Source organism: Quercus suber, unplaced genomic scaffold (genome assembly GCF_002906115.3).
Source record: "Quercus suber isolate HL8 unplaced genomic scaffold, Cork oak 2.0 scaffold_4, whole genome shotgun sequence".
Taxonomy (NCBI): domain Eukaryota; kingdom Viridiplantae; phylum Streptophyta; class Magnoliopsida; order Fagales; family Fagaceae; genus Quercus; species Quercus suber.
Window position 1 is genome coordinate 2,026,404 of NW_027069470.1, and position 18,939 is coordinate 2,045,342.

The 18,939-nt window shown below is 33.2% G+C and overlaps 1 protein-coding gene across 1 annotated transcript; it reads right to left on the minus strand.

Annotated features, from left to right (window-relative positions):
* Positions 1–6,401: 6,401 nt before the first annotated feature.
* LOC112026042 (galactinol synthase 2) lies at positions 6,402–8,940 on the minus strand. The gene is made up of 5 exons (XM_065770925.1): positions 8,354–8,940; positions 7,491–7,811; positions 7,114–7,248; positions 6,881–7,009; positions 6,402–6,805 (listed from the first exon to the last, which is right to left on the minus strand). Exons 1-5 carry the CDS (start codon positions 8,672–8,674, stop codon positions 6,704–6,706), a joined length of 1,008 nt encoding a protein of 335 aa, XP_065626997.1. The 5' UTR covers positions 8,675–8,940; the 3' UTR covers positions 6,402–6,703.
* Between the last annotated feature and the right edge of the window lie 9,999 nt (positions 8,941–18,939).

The following is an 18,939-nucleotide window of genomic DNA, read 5'->3' on the forward strand; positions in this document are numbered from 1 at the left end:
TCAAAGGCAAATACCTCAATCAAAATATAACCATTACGTTGATATCCTTTTTTGGCTAGATCTCACTCAACAAATTCGACTGCTTTTACCATCATCTCCAAGAGAAGCTAAACAACAATTGATCTTGCTTTCATGATGATCATATTTGAACAAAACAATTGGAATATAAGAAAATGTGGTCGTGTAATAGAAATATAAGAAAACGTGAGTGATTTTTTTTTTTTTTTTTCTTTTAAGATAAGATAATGATATGAAAAGAATAATAATAACAAAGTAAGGAAAACAAAATATAAACCAAATACAGGAAAGCAAATATTGAATGGCAACTCATAAAAGCAAACATAATGCAGAGAGCCCAATACGCATGAAGCATCTAAATAGAGGTGATCAAAGATACTTACATTTTTGTCGTTGACTACACTTCAAGTCCAAAGTCCAAACAGTCTGTTAGAGTTAGAGGACAAAAAACACGAAAATCTTGAAGATCAACACCCTAGTCATGTTCTTTGAAGTTTAGATATAAAAATTTTGAAGATAGACACACCAATGCACGTTCCTTGAAGAAATGTGTGAAAGAAATTAAAGATGAGGATATAAGGGCTATTCTACACAAATATTTGATTTGTTTCTAGAATATAAGAAGTTGTTCATGAATTAGAAAACCAAAATAGAAAAGACCAATACATTAACATACACATACCGTTAAGTAGGAGCAAATTTGAGTAGATCAAATAGAAAAAATGATGATAATGGTGAAAAGAAGATTAACACAAAATTGAGAGAATTTGAGAACTGAAAAAGAAGCAATATGAGTTTGAAAACCAACGTGAGTATAATGGGAGTGAGGTCATATTTTGAAAATAGTGTTTTACATGGGAGTTAAAGAAGCATTTTTACCAAGTTTTATCCTTACTTAAACGTAGGCTATAGGGGTATTTTAGGAAAAAAAATCTGGTCCAAACAGAAGAAGCCCCTTAAATAGTAGTGTAGATGAGAAGCTATCATATCACCCACTAACTAAATAAAAGATGGAGAATAAAGCTCATTACCAGTTGTAGTGAGCCTTTTTATTATATTGGGCTGGGCTGCCTCCTACGGTACTAGGCCCAAGTATTCCAAGTAAAGAAGTTGATACTAGTCCAACTGCAACTCAATTTGATCCGGATTGTGCGCAAACTATGTCTCGTCTACCAAGAGCATGCTTATGGCAAGCAAAGCTATTTTAGATGAGTCGTGGTAGATAGACATGATAATAATAAAGAATAAAAAAAAAAAAGTATTTCGGCTTCTTAATTAAAGTGAGTAAATAAGCCCTAAAGAAGGATAATCATAATAACAACAATAACTTTTATAAAGAGAGCAAGGGAATAAGTAGATTGCATATGGGTTAATTAAAAAGAAAGAAATCAGATCAAGTCTGATCCGCAGGACCGAAACCAAACAGAGAATAGCGTTTTTTTCTCAATGCGAATAATCTCCTAGGGAAATCCTACTGTGAAAATTAATCACTTTGAGAGAAACAGACCTGAATGGTTGGTGCCCAAGTGAACTCCTTGCTACTAGTAGAAAGCAGGACTTTGAGAGGGAGAGAGAGAATCAACTTATTGGTGCATGTCTGCCGATCTAACTCTTTGTTTATTTCCTTCTTCCTTTTTTAATTTTCCTCTTATTTTTCTTTTCTTTCCTCCACACTTGTTTTCTATTTCACAGTTTTCCTTAGAGGTTCTTGTTACCGTGATTGTGATCTCCCCCTCTTATGCATGGCAATGGTCTCTTTTTATAGTGCCTGTCGTGACCAAGTTTTACTGTTTTAGTCCTTAACCACATTTTTCTGGTTTGGGTGTACTTGCCAACCACCACTGGTCCGTTTATGTGCCACTCCCCATTACCAAGCAAAATAAAACTATTTTGTTTGTTTGTCTGTCGTGGCACCCTTTCTTGCTATAGTGTGGGTGCATTCTCTCCCCCTATCCCTCATGGTATGCGCCTAGTGGTTCTAACTCAACTTTACTTCTTTTGGGCTGTATGTCATCCCAGTAGGAAACTTTCCCCAAAAGAGCCTGAGAAGGAACCTTAGAATAGGGTTTTCCCCTCTCCCCACTACCAAACTATGCTCTCTTACCTCTGACTCGTGACCTCACCATATCCCGTATTGGCTAGGTACAAGTTGGTGATATCTAGGCCTTGCACGTGCCTCCCTTCTATATGTGTCAAAAATTTGTTTGTTGCTTATGCGTTCGCTGCGGTCTGGAGGCTTGCCTGCACAGTCTACCGTCTGTCCTTTACCTTTTATGTGAGCTGCTTTCTGATTTCCCGCTCCCTTTAGGAGCTGGGCTTTGTTTGATGTTGGGTTTTGCCTTCTTTCAGTCTACTTCTTAACTGCTATCATTTCTTGTCATATCACTCTGTCATTCCTACTGTGATATTTATTTAACCCAATCCTGCTGGATGTCTTTGGGCCTGCCGTTTATTCTTTCCCCAGTGGCTCAGTATGACCATTGGTTTTTCATCACATTACTTGTAGGCTCCTGTGTCCCATTCGTTTTCTCTTGGGCATCCTTGGCCCATTTACTTTTTCTTGGGCTTCCTTGGCCCTTTTCCTAACTCTATATTCCCATAAGTTTTTACTAATTTCATTGGGCTTCCCCAGCCTAATTACCTTATCCTCATCCTTGGGGTTCATGGGCTTGCCATCAACCCTTTACTTTCTTTACTTTCATTACTTCGAGCCTATTGTGGCCCATTCTCACTCTTCTACATAATATACTACCCATGAGTTTTCTATTTCTCTCTTTTCGGGCTCCTTTGAGCCCATTTGCTTTCTCAAGACCCATTTGTTTATTTTATGGACCTGTGATTCATTATTCCTGCCGCTTGGATTTAATGGTTTTTTCTATCTATTTACCAACTCCTTTTTGCTCATGTTGCTGGGTGTTGATGCCCATTTTTGCAAATCTGTCTCCAAAGGCCCATGAGGAAGAAAGCCCAATGAGAAGCAAGGCCCAAAGACCCACCAGGAACACCGAAGAGTAAGAAAGGACCAAAGAAAGAAGTGTAAGTGAAAGTCATCTACAACAAAACTCAAATCTACAGTAGAATACAAATCTACTGTAAAATACAGCTTTACCGCAGAATACATTTTTCTGGGAAAATGGTTTCGGCAAATGAAGATAAATTGGGCCCAAGACCCTTTTGATCAAATCAACATTATTTGGCCAACAAATCTGCTGCAGAATACAGCTTTACTGCAGAATACAGTTCTCTGGCAGAATGACTTCGGCAGATGAAGATAAATTAGGCCCAAGACCCTTTTGATCCAGTCAATATTATTTGGCCCACAAAGGCCCAAATCCTTTTGTATAAAAAAGATAGGCGTGAAAACTGATATGAAGAAGCACGATGAAAAGAAATAAGGAACAGCAGGAAGTATAGTAGCAGGAATTACGTGAAGGAAAGAAAAGCCAAACCAAAGGAAACGACAAAAGCAGCAGGAAACGCATGAAGAAATAAGACAAAAACATGCAATAGGACGAAACAAAGCTAATCTGCTATGACATAAATAGTGTGGGAATGAAAGAAGACAAAAACAAAAGGGTCGGAGCACCACCAGCATGTACCCAGCCAACACAAGGAAGGTGGGCCCACGATCAAAGGGATTCAGAGGGCGTGGTTTGGTGGTGGGGAGAAAAATGTGGTCTATATTTGGTTTTCTGCCATGACTTCTTTTGGGAATATATCCTGCTGGAATGGTATCCTACCCAAAAGAAGTAATATATGGTTGGGACCATCTGATGCATGCTATAGAGCTAGGTAGTGAGGTAGCCCAATCTTTATCTTTGAACCAAGAGGTAGAGGTATATGGCAAGAACAAACAAAAGGGAATTTTGTCGCGAAATGAGTAGTGGTGCGCAGACATGTACTGGAGCAATGGTAGTAGTCGGGGCAACCAATGGGTTGGTGGGTAGTCTTGAAAGTATGCTCACAACAAATCAAAAATAGTTGGTGAAGCCCTAGGGGTAAAAGAGAAAAATTTCATTGAATCAATTCACTATAAAAGAAGGAGCTGGCCATGGATAGGAAGGAGACCCAATGGAGACCAGGGGGGAGAACCACCTAAGGGAGAAAATCCATTGTTAGAGAGTAGTAAGCATCTAGAGAGAGGGACCCAGGAAAAGGAAAGACCAAAAGATGGAACAATCCACGACAGGAGAGTAGTAAGAAACTAAAAGTAAAAAAGAACGGAGAGAAAGAAAAGGAAGAAAGAAAATGTGGCAGGAATAGGGGCATGCATCAATAGACTATCTTTTCCCTCCCTCTTAGCAAACCCACCCTTTGAAGTCTCCAAAAGTAATAGCTAGTAGCCATTTAGGCCTATTCTCCAAAATGTACAATTTTTATGGCAGGAGCCTATGATAAGGTTGTTCAAGTTGGAGTCTGGGTTTCTTCTTAGTTTACTTATTGTATGGGCAGATTCAATACTTGATTTTGATTGCAAATATATTTGATTTCTCTCATTATAACTTATATCTGTCGTATTTAGTCATCCTGCTGTAGCACGTTTTTATCACGTCTGTTGCATCAATTGTCTTGCTGTGGTGTCTTTACTTGCTGTACTAGTTATTCTACTGTAGTACCTTTTTATTATATTTACCGTGTTAACTATTGTACAAGCTAAACCTTTCCTGCCAAAACTTTCTTCTTTATTTGTTATTAGGTGTTTTTACTTTTGACACAAACTAATCATTATCCTGCCATAAGTATATATACATATATCTTTATTTACGAATATGCGTATATATTTGAGAATATGCTAACCCATTTAAACTAACATTTGTTTGATGGGTATTTTATTTGGGTTTTAGATTTGTTTATGTGCAGGAAAGGGAAAATTATTTCTGCAGTAAAAATGAAGAATAGTCATTCACGCGGCAGAAGGCTTTAAAGTACAGCAGACGGCTTTAATGCACAACAAAAGGCTTTATGGCAGGAGGCTTTATGACAGGAAGCTTTACTGCACAGCAGAAAGCTTTATTGCACAGCAAACAGCTTCACTGCATAGTAGAAAGTTTTACTGCATGGCAGACGGTTTACTACACGGCAGAAAGTTTTGCTGCACAGTAGAAAAGTCAGACCTATGTTAGAAACTGGAGAAAAGTTCCTTCTGCGGCAAAAACGTCAATCCTGTGACAGAAACTAGTAGCAGCAGAAATAGAAAAATCAATTATGCGGCAGAAACTGGAGAAAAGTTCCTTCTGTGGCAGAAACAGAGGATAAGCCCACTTTACAGCGTCTTCCTTGGGACTTGGACTCAACGTTTGCGCATAAGTCGAAACAAATTGAGTTGCAGTTGGACTGATCTAACTCCTTTACTCAGAATATTTGGGCCTAGTACTGCAAGAGCCAGCCCAGCCCAATATAACAAAAAGGCCCACTACATTGGGCTCCTTCTTTCTTTTGACTTTCAAAATGACCATCAACACCAGTCTACCCTTTGCTATTGTGTATTTAAAACAAAAGGAGACCTCTAATTAAAAAAAATACTTGAGGTAAACTAAACCCATTTTTCTATATATTATATTAACTACTCAAGAGTTTCTCAAGATGTTTCTCTCCCCAACCCATACCTATCTTAACTCTCTTGTCTCTTACGTTTTGGGGGTGGGTTAGGAGTTGGTCATGGTGGTGGTGATAATTGTTGTAGGGTTAGGTGGGTTTTTGATACAGATTTCAGGCAAGTTACTTTATAGAAGAGTTATTTTATAATATTTTAATATGATTTATTGGAAAAATAAAGAATGAGATATAGAATGTGTTGTAAAAGTAAATATATAAAATGAATAGAATGGTTTTTGATAATGCAACATGCATATTTTTTTATGCATAAGCAAATAAAAATGCTCTAAAACAAAGCTAACAAAACACTGTTAAGTGGGTCTACGGGACCTTACTTCTTCCAAGTAGAAGATAAATAGTCATGTGGCATAAGTGCATAACCTTTGGCCGATAGGCATCTAGATTTAGAATTCTTTTTCCTCATAAGGGCTACGTTTCACCATATTATTTTAATTTAGAGAACTTTAATCTTGCCACTTGGCAAAAAGGGAGCTCTTTTCTCTCTTTTTTTTTCTTTTTTTTTTTTTCTTTTTTTGAGCAAAAAAAAAAAGGGTGCTCTTTTCTAGTTTTGTTAGTTGGACTAAAACGGTAAAACCGACCATTTTCACTTTGGATAATGCTTTAGACGTTGTACTAAAATTTTAAGATTATGTTTGGATATTTGGACTAAAACCGACCTTAACGTGCATTAAAACGGTTCAATTTGACAAGGTCGGACATTTGCTGACATAAAAAAATTAACAAAGTTCCCATAAAAATAAAAAATAAAAATTAAAAAAGAAGGGAGAGAGAGAATTAACAACTTATATACACCAAAATATTTGTTCTTATAAATTGAAACTGTGAACAAAGAAAACAAAGCAAAAGCAAGACCAATGGTCCTGAAACTCCTGACATAATAATAGGAGTGTAAGTCTTCGACTTAAAACAGAAGACCATAACAAATTGAAAATTGGTGACATATGTAATAGGAAAATCTTCAACTTAAAACAGAAGACTTCCAAACCACACAAATAAAAACCAATCCTGTACCCATTACTTATAGTCCTACACAACACAAGCTTCATTTCCATTGAACTTAAAACAAGCACTAAGCAGCAGATGGGGCATTAATGTAGTGACCAACAGTCTCGGACACTGCTGTCAAGAATCGTTTCAAGCCATTTTTCTCAACTATGTAGTGACCAACAGTCTCGGACACTGCTGTCAAGAATCGTTTCAAGCCATTTTTCTCAACCAATGTGTTCTTGTAGTCCAATGACTTTACAGAAGCCAATGTGTTCTTGTAGTCCAATGACTCATCATTATATATGTCCCACCATTTCTTCACTAGTAACTTGATGTCTTCCCTGTCCATGTTCTCTTCCTCACCAGTGTACCTCCATGGCTTTGAGCCCTGTAAACCAATCAAAGACATATTTCATTAGTATTACATATTAAAAAACGAATTGAAATTTATTAAAATTTAAGATTGTGACTATAAACAAAGTGGATACTTACATTAGCACAGTAGTGAACAACTTTAACTTTGTCAAACTCAATGTTTTCTGGATGACGCCATAACATGGCAAGTACAAGATTGTAAACCGAAGAGATTGGCTTGTAAATATCTTTAAAGAACATGTTCAAAAAGTCCTGAAAGAATAACAAATTATTTTAGTAAGGTAATATATATTACTAGTATTCACCTTTAAAAAAAAAAAAAAAGTCAAAGATTTATGTGCTTCAAAGTCAATGAAGCACATCCACAACTTAATAGTCCAATAGCTAGAAAGTAGCTTGATATGAATCTATCAAATCAAGCCACATGACCTCCAAAATGGGTCATACAAAAGCAAGGAATTAATGTGACAATTACTGTGAAAATTAAGATTTACCTGCTCAGCAAAAGTTGTAGGAGAGGTAACTTGAAGGGTCTCAAGGAGTTCATGGTATGTGGATAGGTTAGGCTCATACACAAAGAAGCCAGCATTGAAGTAAAGGGGAGGCTTGGGGCCAAGCTCAGCAGGCCAGTTAACCTTGTCAGGGCACTGCTGGCAATAGCCAATCTTGTATTGTGGAGTGTTGCTCCAATTTTTCTCACAAAAGCAATCCATAACAGCATAGAAGTGGTTGTCCGGTAAGTCAAAGAGGTGATCAATGTTTTCAAACACTTGAATGTCTCCATCTAGGTAAATCATCTTGCTGTACTCCACAAACTGCACACAAAGAATTGGAATAATTCAATTGGATAACAAAAAATCCTATTAATGAAATCAAATAATTGAATAAAAAGAGATTAAATTATCTTATAAGTATATCTCTTTGTCATTATATTTTCCCTTGTCACAATATTACATCAATTAAGAATAAAAAATTAATAAAAATAGGGCAGATTACAAAAAGTTCTTTAAAGATAAAGCAAACCCTTAGACTAGATTAGGAAAATTCCTAAAACATGAAGGCTCTGTTGGGACCGAGTGAAATTGTACATTTTGAAGAGTTTTTCCCCAAATATTTAGAAGAAAGATGCACACTTTCTCATAAAAGCAGTCAAACTAGGCGTTATCTGCAACCGAACAGACTCTTGATACGAAATTACAAAAATACCCTCACATGCATTTTTGACATAACACGTCAGAAGCCCACAACCACAACACGGTTTCAAAAACAAACATCTTGTCGCTCGCAGAAAGCAGAAACTACGTGTAAGTAGTCACACATGCAAGCAAAGAATGGTAACATCAACTAATATACATACCTCCCAAATACGAAGCTTGGAGTAGTTGATGACATAGTAGGCCATGGCGAACTGGGTTTGGTTCTCAGGTGGGTACACAGGCTCAATCTCCCTCACTATGCACCCTTGTGAAACCAATATTTCACGGTGGTCCTCTGGGACATCAGGCAAAACAGCAACCACTAGAGGGTACTTGGTCTTGACCTTTCTCAGGCCCTTGGCTAAGCCAACCACACCTTTCACATAGTCACCGTTACCAGCCAAAAAAGTGACATAGGCCTTGCTAGGCATGCTAACGGGTTTGGTGGTAACAGTGGTGGTGGTGGTGATGTTAGGAGCCATTTGAAGTGGGTTTTGAAAGAAAGTGAGATCTGAACAAAGGTTTGAGTGCTTGTGATTTGGTTTGAGAAGGATTTAGAGTGTTTGGCTAGAAAGAAAATGGGTTTCTCTAGGAAACGTAGAAGAAGGGTGTATGTTTAAGGATTGTAAAGGTTGAGAAAGAAATGGGTTTTTGAGTGTTTTTGGTTTGGATGAGAGTAGGAGAGGAAATTTGTGTTTGCTTGAGAAGAAAAGTTTGTACTCTGAATGGTTTTTTGTGATGGACTTGGGAGTGGTACCGGGGGTGTTTATATAGAGTTTGGGATTGATTTGATTATGGTAAAATATTGGGATTAATTGGTAATTAATAAAAAAATCGTTGTCGGTATGGAAAGAAAATTAAGCTAGAGATGTGGGTCCGATTGGTCCCACTTTTTGCCAAGACCGCTTCAATAAGAACTAACAAGGAATCACCCATTTTCAAAACGACGACTTAACTAGGAGTAATGGCTAATTCATGCCATGGTATCTTTGACCTCAAAATTTACGGTATGCGTTACTCAATCCCAGTGAAATCGGACTCCTGCGTGTGGAATCGACCTAAATCTGAGGGTTATTAAGAGGCTTCATGAATTGGACGGTGCACCAAATGTAGGGATAATAAATAATATATACTAGCCTCCTGCACTTTGCATGTGTGATGATACTTTTTTATTTTTTTGTTTTTGATATAACGTGGGGGTGGGTAGTTTTTGTTTTTTGATAGGAACTATGGGTAATTTTTTTAGTTTTTAAGTTATAAGAACGTTTTAACCAAAAAAAAAAAAAAAGTTATAAGAACGTGGGGTAGTGGAAGTACGAAGGAACTTTTTAATAGGGATTTTTCATATAGAAGTAAGGGCCGTGGGGTAGTTTTTCTTTTATGGGAATATTTTTAATTTTTTATTGATTTACTATTTTAACCCATGGAATAATAATAAGTTAATTAAATTATGAGTATTTTTTATAGTAAAAAAAGACAATAATTAACTTTTTAAATTCTCTTAATATATACTAGCCCTTTGAGCACGCGCGTAAGTGCGAACTCAGAGGCTCTTCTATTTTTTGGATAAAGATTCATCATTTGCATTTATTATAATTTGGGATTTCTACTTTTTCTAATCACAAAAAAAAAAAAAAATCTTTTAAAAAAATTGAAAAAAAAAAAAAAGGAGGACAGAAAAACAAATACATCGTGATGAAGTAAAAAAAAAGGAATACGTGGGGTGAGTTTTGTAGATTTTAGGAGTTTTAAAACTAACAAAAGATAATAATATTATAAGATAATAACATTTCCAATTTTATGACGAAATGAATACGTGGGTGGATACTTTATAAGATAATAAGATTGGCTACTTTATAAGATAATAACATTTCCAATTTAGTTTGCCAAAAAAAAAATGTGATTTTTAAGGTAAAAGTGATTTATGATAAGATTTCATATCAAATGAGATCCTTATATGATAAGGTTTCAATTTTTTTTTTTTTTAGAGAGATAGATTCAACCTATGATAAGGTTGAACTAATTGAAAGTCATGATAAGGTTTTATAACTAAAAGTTAAAAAAAAAAAAAAAAAAAAATACTCAACCGCTAAAAAGTTTGTAATTATAGCATTCACAAATGTTTAAATCTCATATTCATGTGTGAAGAGTCTTGTAATTTAATTAGTTGAATGATATGTTCTGATATTTCCAATAAAGATATTTAAGATTCAAATCTTTCTCCCCAGCTATCGAATCATAATAAAAAAATATATTAAAAAAGGGTAAATTATAAATTTGGTCCTTAATCTTTACACCAAATGTCAATTTAGTTCTTAACATTTTAAATGCGTCAATTTAGTCTCTAATCTTTTGGTATTGTGTCAAAATAGTCCTTACCATTAAGTGATTGGTGGAAAATGCTTACCTGAATAATAGTTAAAATAAAAAATTATTTTTATGCCAATTCATATGACATGTGTACTACCATTCGGAATTTTTTTAAACAGTTTATGTTAAAATTGGGATCTCAAAACCAATTTATGTTAATAAATCACTGATTCAAATCTTTACTCAAGCCTTGTGAAAAAGACCGCAACTTTTTATGGACATCCTTTTTTTTCTTTTCTTTTTTTGAGAATCTTTTATGGACATCTATTTGGTTGCTAAGAAACTTGAGAAAAACAATGGAAACTACGATCTTGAATGTTTGTTTTGTGATTTTTTCATGTTTTCAAAAATTGAAGGTTTTCTTCTACTGTGCCTGAGATAACTGAGCTATATATAGATCTACAATATGATTGTGTTAGGTTGAGATTGAAGTAATATTGTTTGGTAAGTTTAAAGATGGGGATAAATGTATGGAATAAATCTATTAATTATAATCATTTTTCATTGCTGGTTAACCAAACACCAACTCCCAAGTGTTCTACGCTCAGGAGAAAATCAAGCCAAAGAAAGTGAAGCACAAAAGCTTGCCGATTCCTTCTTTTCTTACAAGTTTGATTGCCAAAACCAACAAGTTATTCCAAAGCTTGAAGCTTTCTTGGTGACTCATAGTCTAATTGGAAAGCAATTGAGAGGTCCACATTCTTGACCTTGATGCTTTAGAATTCAGATGATCAAGGTCACTTGTATGGGGTACAATGATTTTGAGATCCTAATTTTAACAAAAAACTTTTTTTTTTTTAAATAAAAATTTATTTTAAGTAACAATACACATGTCATCTAATGTGGCATAAAAATAATTTTATATTTTGACCGTTAGCCACCTCAACATTTTCCATCTATCATTTAACGGCATGAACCATTTTGACACAATATCAAAAGGTTAGAGACTAAATTGACACATTTGAAATGTTAGGGACCAAATTGACATTCAATGTAAAAGTTAAGAACCAAACTTATAATTTACTCTAAAAAAAAAAAATAAATCTTCTATTCATACGTTGTAAGTGAAATAAGAAGAAACAACAACAAAAACAACAACAACAACAACAAAAAAAAAAAACTTTAGTCCTAAATTTTAGGGTTGTTTATAAATGTTGGGTTTTGTGAAACCTAGTTGTGTTTGATTCGGATGATAACCTGATTCGAAATAATGTGGTTTTTTAATGGGAGATTTTCTGAGGTTTAGTCCATGGAGCAGAGGCTTGGGCCGATAGGCCTAAGCCGTAGCACTCATAGACAAGCCTTTTGGGGGTCTAGGGGCAACGCCCCCAGTAAAATTTTTTGGCCCGTTTTGTAGCCCATTGTGAATCCTGTGCGCAGAATATAGAAACTATTGTAATGGTGATTATGGTTTTTTTGATGTCATTTTTTAGAGAGAAAAAACTGTACTGCCGCACTTGTATTTTTCTTTGATAATAGTGAAATCCCTACAACTCTGTGGACGTTGGCAAATTGCCGAATCACTTAAATACTGTCTTGTGCATGTAATTATTATTATTATTTTTTGGCGTATGTTTTCTCTATTTTATTTTTCACAGGTTTGGGAATTTCATGTTAATTTCCTTCAATAAATCTACCGCAAATTAGTTAAGATTGGTCACGTGTATTCTTTTCCTCCATTCTCTTCAATTTGAATTCATACTCTCTTTTATTTTCTTTATTGACATGTCTTTTTTTACTAATTCTACATATGTTATTTTTTTGTCTTCCTTTACCCATTTTCGTTTCCCAATATTAAATCAACTCAATATTTCTTATCGATGCATTAGTCATTCTTCTTTAAACATGAACAAATCATCTCAAGCGACTTTAGCTCATATTTTCATCGATGAAGACTAGGGGCAGCGCTATACTATATTAAGGGGGTTTAAATGAACCCCCTAACTTCAAGAAAAAAAAATTATATATATATATATATATATATATAAAACATATATTTTTTGTTAGTTTGATACTTTAATTTATTCTTAAAAATATTTTTGCACACCCTGACTTAAATTTTGCACACTCTTATTACAAGTATTTTCAATTCTAGTAAAGAGTAAGTGTTTGTGAATTGTAAGTGTCACTCTTTTTTATAAATTTATATTATATGTGTAAGTGTGTCTAATATTGATTGTATGCATTACTTTTTGTTATAATATTATTTTTGTGAATTATGATGTGTGTGGATGTTTGTGTGTACAATATAAATATAATATAAATTTATATAATTTAATAATTAGAAAATAGAGATGGTTTGTTACATGTGTGTATTCTTATCATATTATAATAACTTTTTTTTTTTTTTTATAAATTTAGTAAAATTCAAGAAAAAAAAATGTAAAATTAGTGATTGTCCAATCATTTGATTGGTTAAGTAGACATATAATATATCATTTTATGTATGAATGAGTGTGGTTGTGTGCGTCAATAATTAATACAAAACTAAAGAGTTTAGTTTAGTCATTTAGTTTAAAATATTTTTTTATAAAAACAATAAAAAATAGATAATAACAATTGCATAAAAATAAAAATGTTAGATAAACTTAACAAAATAAAATGGTTATAGGCTCATAGCTACCCATATTGGCAACAGATACTCGTAATGAACTATTATATAACAATTCAAAATTTGAAAACTTGTAAAAGAAATTTGTAAAGCTTTGTATTATTATCATTTTTTTGTCGATAACTCGATATAGTTAAGTTCTTTTTTTATTAAATTTTTTTTTTTAATGACCTCTCTAAACAAAATTTCTGAAACCGCCACTGATAGTGACCACTCATATCTTTAAGTAAATATCTTCATTTCAATATTATCTTTTGTGTATTTTTACTTATCCATCTTAACGTTTATATTTCACTTATAATTATTTTATAAATATGTTGCTTCTTAACAGCCCAACATTCAATACTATAAAGTTGGTCTTATAGTTGTTATAAAAAAGGTTATCAAAATAACTTTTTCTATCTCTCTTTAATATATAACATTCTTTTACCAATACACTTTAATCTTCATCTTTAATTCCATTCAAGTGTATTTTGACTTTTATAGTGGAAAGAGATTGTGTACACTATTAGGTTTTTACTATCATCTTGTTAAAAATTGATTTCATGTAATTATAATAAGTATAATATTTGGTATCTATTACTTACACTCCACGTTTATATGTAATCTATAATATATATATAAAGTTAAAGTCTCTAATTTTTTTTAAGACTTGGTTTCAAAAAATAATTTTGTAGACTTCTTTTAATATACAAACACATTCATAATAAATGTCTATTAATAATCACTACAATTATCAAATTATATATTAAAAAAAATTAAAACATGAACCACACAAGTGAGCATCTGGAGAGAGAGAGAGAGAGAGAGAGAGAGAGAGAGAGAGAGAGAGAGAGAGAGAGAGAGAGAGAGAGAGAGAGAGAGAGAGAGAGAGAGAGAGAGAGAGTCTTTCCTCAACTCGGCTTCGACTTGAGCCTCTCTTCACCTTGTCAAAGGGCATTCTCTGTGCCTCTTATGAGGTGGTGTTTTTTTTTTTTTTTTTTTCAGCCCTTTGTGGCAATGTTTTCTCCCCTACATAGGTCTTGAGCCCATTTTATGTGGCTATGTCTCTCCCGTTGATGGCAATCAGGCCACCCGTAGTAGCCTCTATAAGGTGGTTTCGATCTAGATTTACATTGAATCGGTTTAGATCTAAACTCCTTCACACCAAAAAGTTTGGATCTCAAGGCTAGATTTTTAGTACTAGATGGATTCCTACTCATGGATACCAAGCATCTATGTTTCACAACAAGGTGGGCTCTCTCTTATAGATATGGCCCATTTGGTACTATTGTTTAAATAACAGTTTTCAATATTTAAACAACATAACACTTATTTCCACAATATTTTTTAACCCACACATATGTCCACAATACTTAAACAATGTTACTAGAAATTTCTTACCATATAGGCCTGGTTTTTCCTAAGTTGCTTTGTTGGCTTTAAGCTGGATAATTGGAGAGCTTTTTTTTTTTTTTTTGGTCACTCAATTTATATTTATTCTTCTATTGATTTTGATAAAGTTTTCTTGTATTTATATTCTAGTGTATATAAATTTGTCTTGAGAGTTTTGTTCCATACCAGCATATGCTACAAATGTAAATTTCTTTTACTTGTATATCTTTCACATGTATTATACGAGTTACTGGCCAGTGTTAAATTTATGGACAAATTCATATAAATAGGGTGACATAACAATATTATAGTCACTTAATTTTTTTTTTTTGTTGAATAATATCATATTTACTTATTTACTTGGATATAAAAATAAAACATTAATTCTAATAAAAAAAAATTAAGTTTTAACTATTTTGTAATAAATTTCTAATAAACTAAAAATTTCAAGAACCCTTCTCTAATTTCAAAAGACATGTCACAATTTTTCAATAGTTTACTAGCGAACAAATCCGATGTATATTTCATTTTCTTTAAGAGCTTAGTTATATAATTTAGTCCTAACCATTAATATTTAATCAGTAGCCAATCGATCCATGAAAACTATGAAAATTGTGAATGCATAAGATTCTATTGAAAATGTTAGGAAAAAAAAAAAGATTCCATTTAAAATTTAAAATTGAATCCCAATTATTCAAGATATTTTTCTTGAATATGTCTTTCCATTCAAAAAAGTGTTATTGATTTCATCTATATATCCCGAGTCATGACCTTTTGAATTAATCATAGCTAGGATTAAGAGTTGTAGAATTTATCATAATCATTAGTTTTTCCTTAAAATTCATGATAGTCATACCCAATTCTCAAACTTTGATAACTAGTATAATATATGTCATTTTCGAGTCTTTTGACTTCCTAGTGTGAATTAAAACCTCATCTAAACAAACAAATAACAAACTCACAATTTCCAAGATCCCAATTGTCTTCTACACATGGGTGCGACTCTATGATACAAATTAAAAAAAAAAAAGGGTAAAATTACAAATCATTTCACAATTTTTTTATCACAACTTTAACGTAATCATTACTTACACTTAAATCTATTATTTTTTTTGTACTAATTACACTCTGTCACAGTACAGTTAAAAGAAGAAGTTGTGAAAATTTTATAATTTTGTTTTTTTTTTTAAAAGAAAATTAGAAATTCATCATCATGAAGCTTCCTTTGATTTTCTCCACTAACAAAAGGTAAACCCCATCATAGAAAATACATTTACTGCCTAGTGATCATAGCCGACGATGGCCTACCATGTTAGCAACAAGAAGATGAAGCAACATCCTCTAATTACTACACACGAAACTCCCATAGGCCATGAAGTTGAAGTACGTAGACTCATTCTTGCAACACATGGCCCTCCCATAGATATCTCTGTGTCATGTCAATGTTTTTCTTATTAAACAAAGCTAACTTGTTTACTAAGCAAAAGGAGGGCAAAACAGTAAAACAGTCTTAAGTGGGCCCATGGAATTCTTCCACGTAGAAAATAAATAGCCATGTGGCATAACTTTGGACATCTATTTGATTTATAATTCTTTTTTTCCTAGTGGGTCCACGTGTCACTATATTATTTAGAGGACTGATTCTTGCCATTTGGCAAAAATGGTTCACTTTTCTAGTTTTGTTAGTTGGTCGAAAAGTCTAGGACCTATCAAATATTAAATTAAGAACTTTTTTTTGTTTTGGACTGAAACCGACCTAACGTGCATTAAAACGGTTGTAATTTGACTAAGGGACTACGTTCATGAGAATATTCGATCATATTCTTGGTGGGATTCTTTGATTTTTTCTCCAATTGGAGAATCTTCTATTCCTTGAAACATGGATGACTTTTATTAATATTTCTTTTTTATTTTTTTGAGTAAATTTTGGGTATTAAAACGTCAAAAAATTCATGAGAATATTCCATCATATTCTTGGTGGGATTCTTTGACTTTTTCTCCGATTGGAGAATCTTCTATTCCTTGAAACATGGATGACTTTTATTAATATTTCTTTTTTGTTTTTTGAGTAAATTGTGGGTATTAAAACGTAAAAAAAGAAAAAAAAAGTGTTATGTTCACTATTTTTATAATTTTTTATAATAAATTATAAATGATAAGTTACTATTAGTTTTAATTTAAATTTAACACTAAAATTATTTTTTTGTATATCAATAATAATATGATTTGTTGCAAAAATATTATGGACATAACATTTCTTAAAATATAAGAATCTTTGGATTTATAAGTTTATTTTTTTAGTCAATCTCTCACTCTAATCCTTGGTTACAGCCACTAATTTGTAAATACTCTTCATATATTTTACAATCTAAATCGTAGGGACAATATTATAAAATATTTGGTGTAGTAACGGAAACAAAATAAGATTTCTTTCGTGTCCCATGATGCAAATATTTTACCTTATTTACACTTTCGGTGATATAATACCATTTATTTTTTGCCATATCAGCATAATACCATTTATTTTTTGCACTAACAGCACCTCCTAACAAAAAATTCTTAAAATATATAGAGAGGAAAGTGAGAGGAAGGTGTTGAAAAGCATTGTAATATGTCATACATTTATCCTCAAATTGCCACGACTTTTGAACTAGATTGGTTTGGTACAACAAATACACACTAAAATGAATGTTGATTTGATTTTTCATGGTGACACAAGGAAGTGTCTTATTCATATGCCTATCCAAAGAAGAAAAATAAAGACATATGGATAGATTAGGATTTGGTTAGTTTTATTTATTTATTTATTTATTTTTTATGAGAAAGAGTATTTGGTAGTTGATGGAATGAAGGAGGCAACATTTTTTTTTTCTGTATTTTTTAATGGACTAGTCATTACATAAGAAATTTTCAAAAAGCTTGTTCATAATTACTCACATGGTAAATTTTTGCACGTGTAATGAGTAAATATAAAAATGATATTCTTCCAATCATAATTTTCCAATCATAATTTACCACTTAACGGTTAATGTATAGTAAAAAAAGGCACTTGGGTTTTGCTCTTTTTTAATAGATGGATTTGGATGAGCCCAAAGTGTTTTAAATTTTGTTTAGGGCCCAAAGGGGTACTTGTCTTGAGTCATTCCTTTGGGCTCTGTCACCACATATGTAACAAGGTTGTTGTAGATGGCTGCCTAAGATTGATTCATGGCCCAGAAAAAGCCAACGGGCCTAGCAGAGACAAGAATTGAAGACCGTGAGGATCACTCTGATGCCTCCTGCTACTTTATTATAATTTGGAAATCCATATATCTGGGTTGTGTTTAGGACATAGGAACTAAGAAGGCTCACTTGGCCATTAGGCTAAGAAGAAAGCTTGAATTGCTTGGGCTCTGTCCCTTGTGTTGGCCTGTGGAAGCATGATGGAGCCAAGACTTGTAGTTAAGGGGGCAACTTTGTTGTAGGTTGTGTACTGCTAAAGGTTTTTTTTTTTTTTGGTGTGCGTGACTTTGATGCAAGCGGTTGGATAATGACAAAATTATTGTGTTTGTTTCGGTTAAAATTAGTTGATTGGATTTAATTTTTTTTAGTTCACTATTGTTAACTTTTGTTGGGCTAATCTTTTTAGGCTTGTATATTTTATTTTAAATTTTAGATTTATAGATTTTTGCATGGTCTTTAAAAGGAAAAAAAATGCTAGTTACAAATTTTTTTACAAATTGCTGGTGAGTGGTTAGCAAGTAAAAAAAAAATAGTGTAAGTGGTGGGCCCAGATACGAACTAATAAAAATTTACTACCTCAACAATTTGTAAAAATGTTGTAGAAAAATTTGTAACTATAACATTACTTTTAAAAGAATCAATAATATTATTAAGGAGACAAAGTGTAATTTTATAAAATAAAATTGTTAAAATTAATGCCTATGTTACCTATGTATATACTAATATTTTAAAGAAAACATTTGGGGGTGGGGGGAGGCAATGCCATTGCTCCTCTAGTCGAAGGCTGGCTGCCTCTGTCCGTGTGGAAGGCTGCACAGAACTCTGGGCCCAGCAAGATAAAGTAGGTGTCCAGAGGGCAAAATGGATGATGGGCTTTATATGTAGGATCAGAGCCCAGGCTCCGCACTAACAATGTGGCTTGAGTTGTGGTTCCTTTCCCCCTCTCAATGCATGACTTATCAGTCATAAGAACCTGACTAACAGAACCACTTTCACACAAAGAGTCTAGTAGCTTAGTGGTATTGCCTGATTCCCTTTGTGACGAGAACCTAGATTCACAAATTCTTCAAGTTTGTTGTGATTGAAAGGTTGGAAATTAATAAGACCCATATGGGAAAAATAATTTTTTCTTTATGCATACAGCATACATAGAGACTTGAAACTTGTATG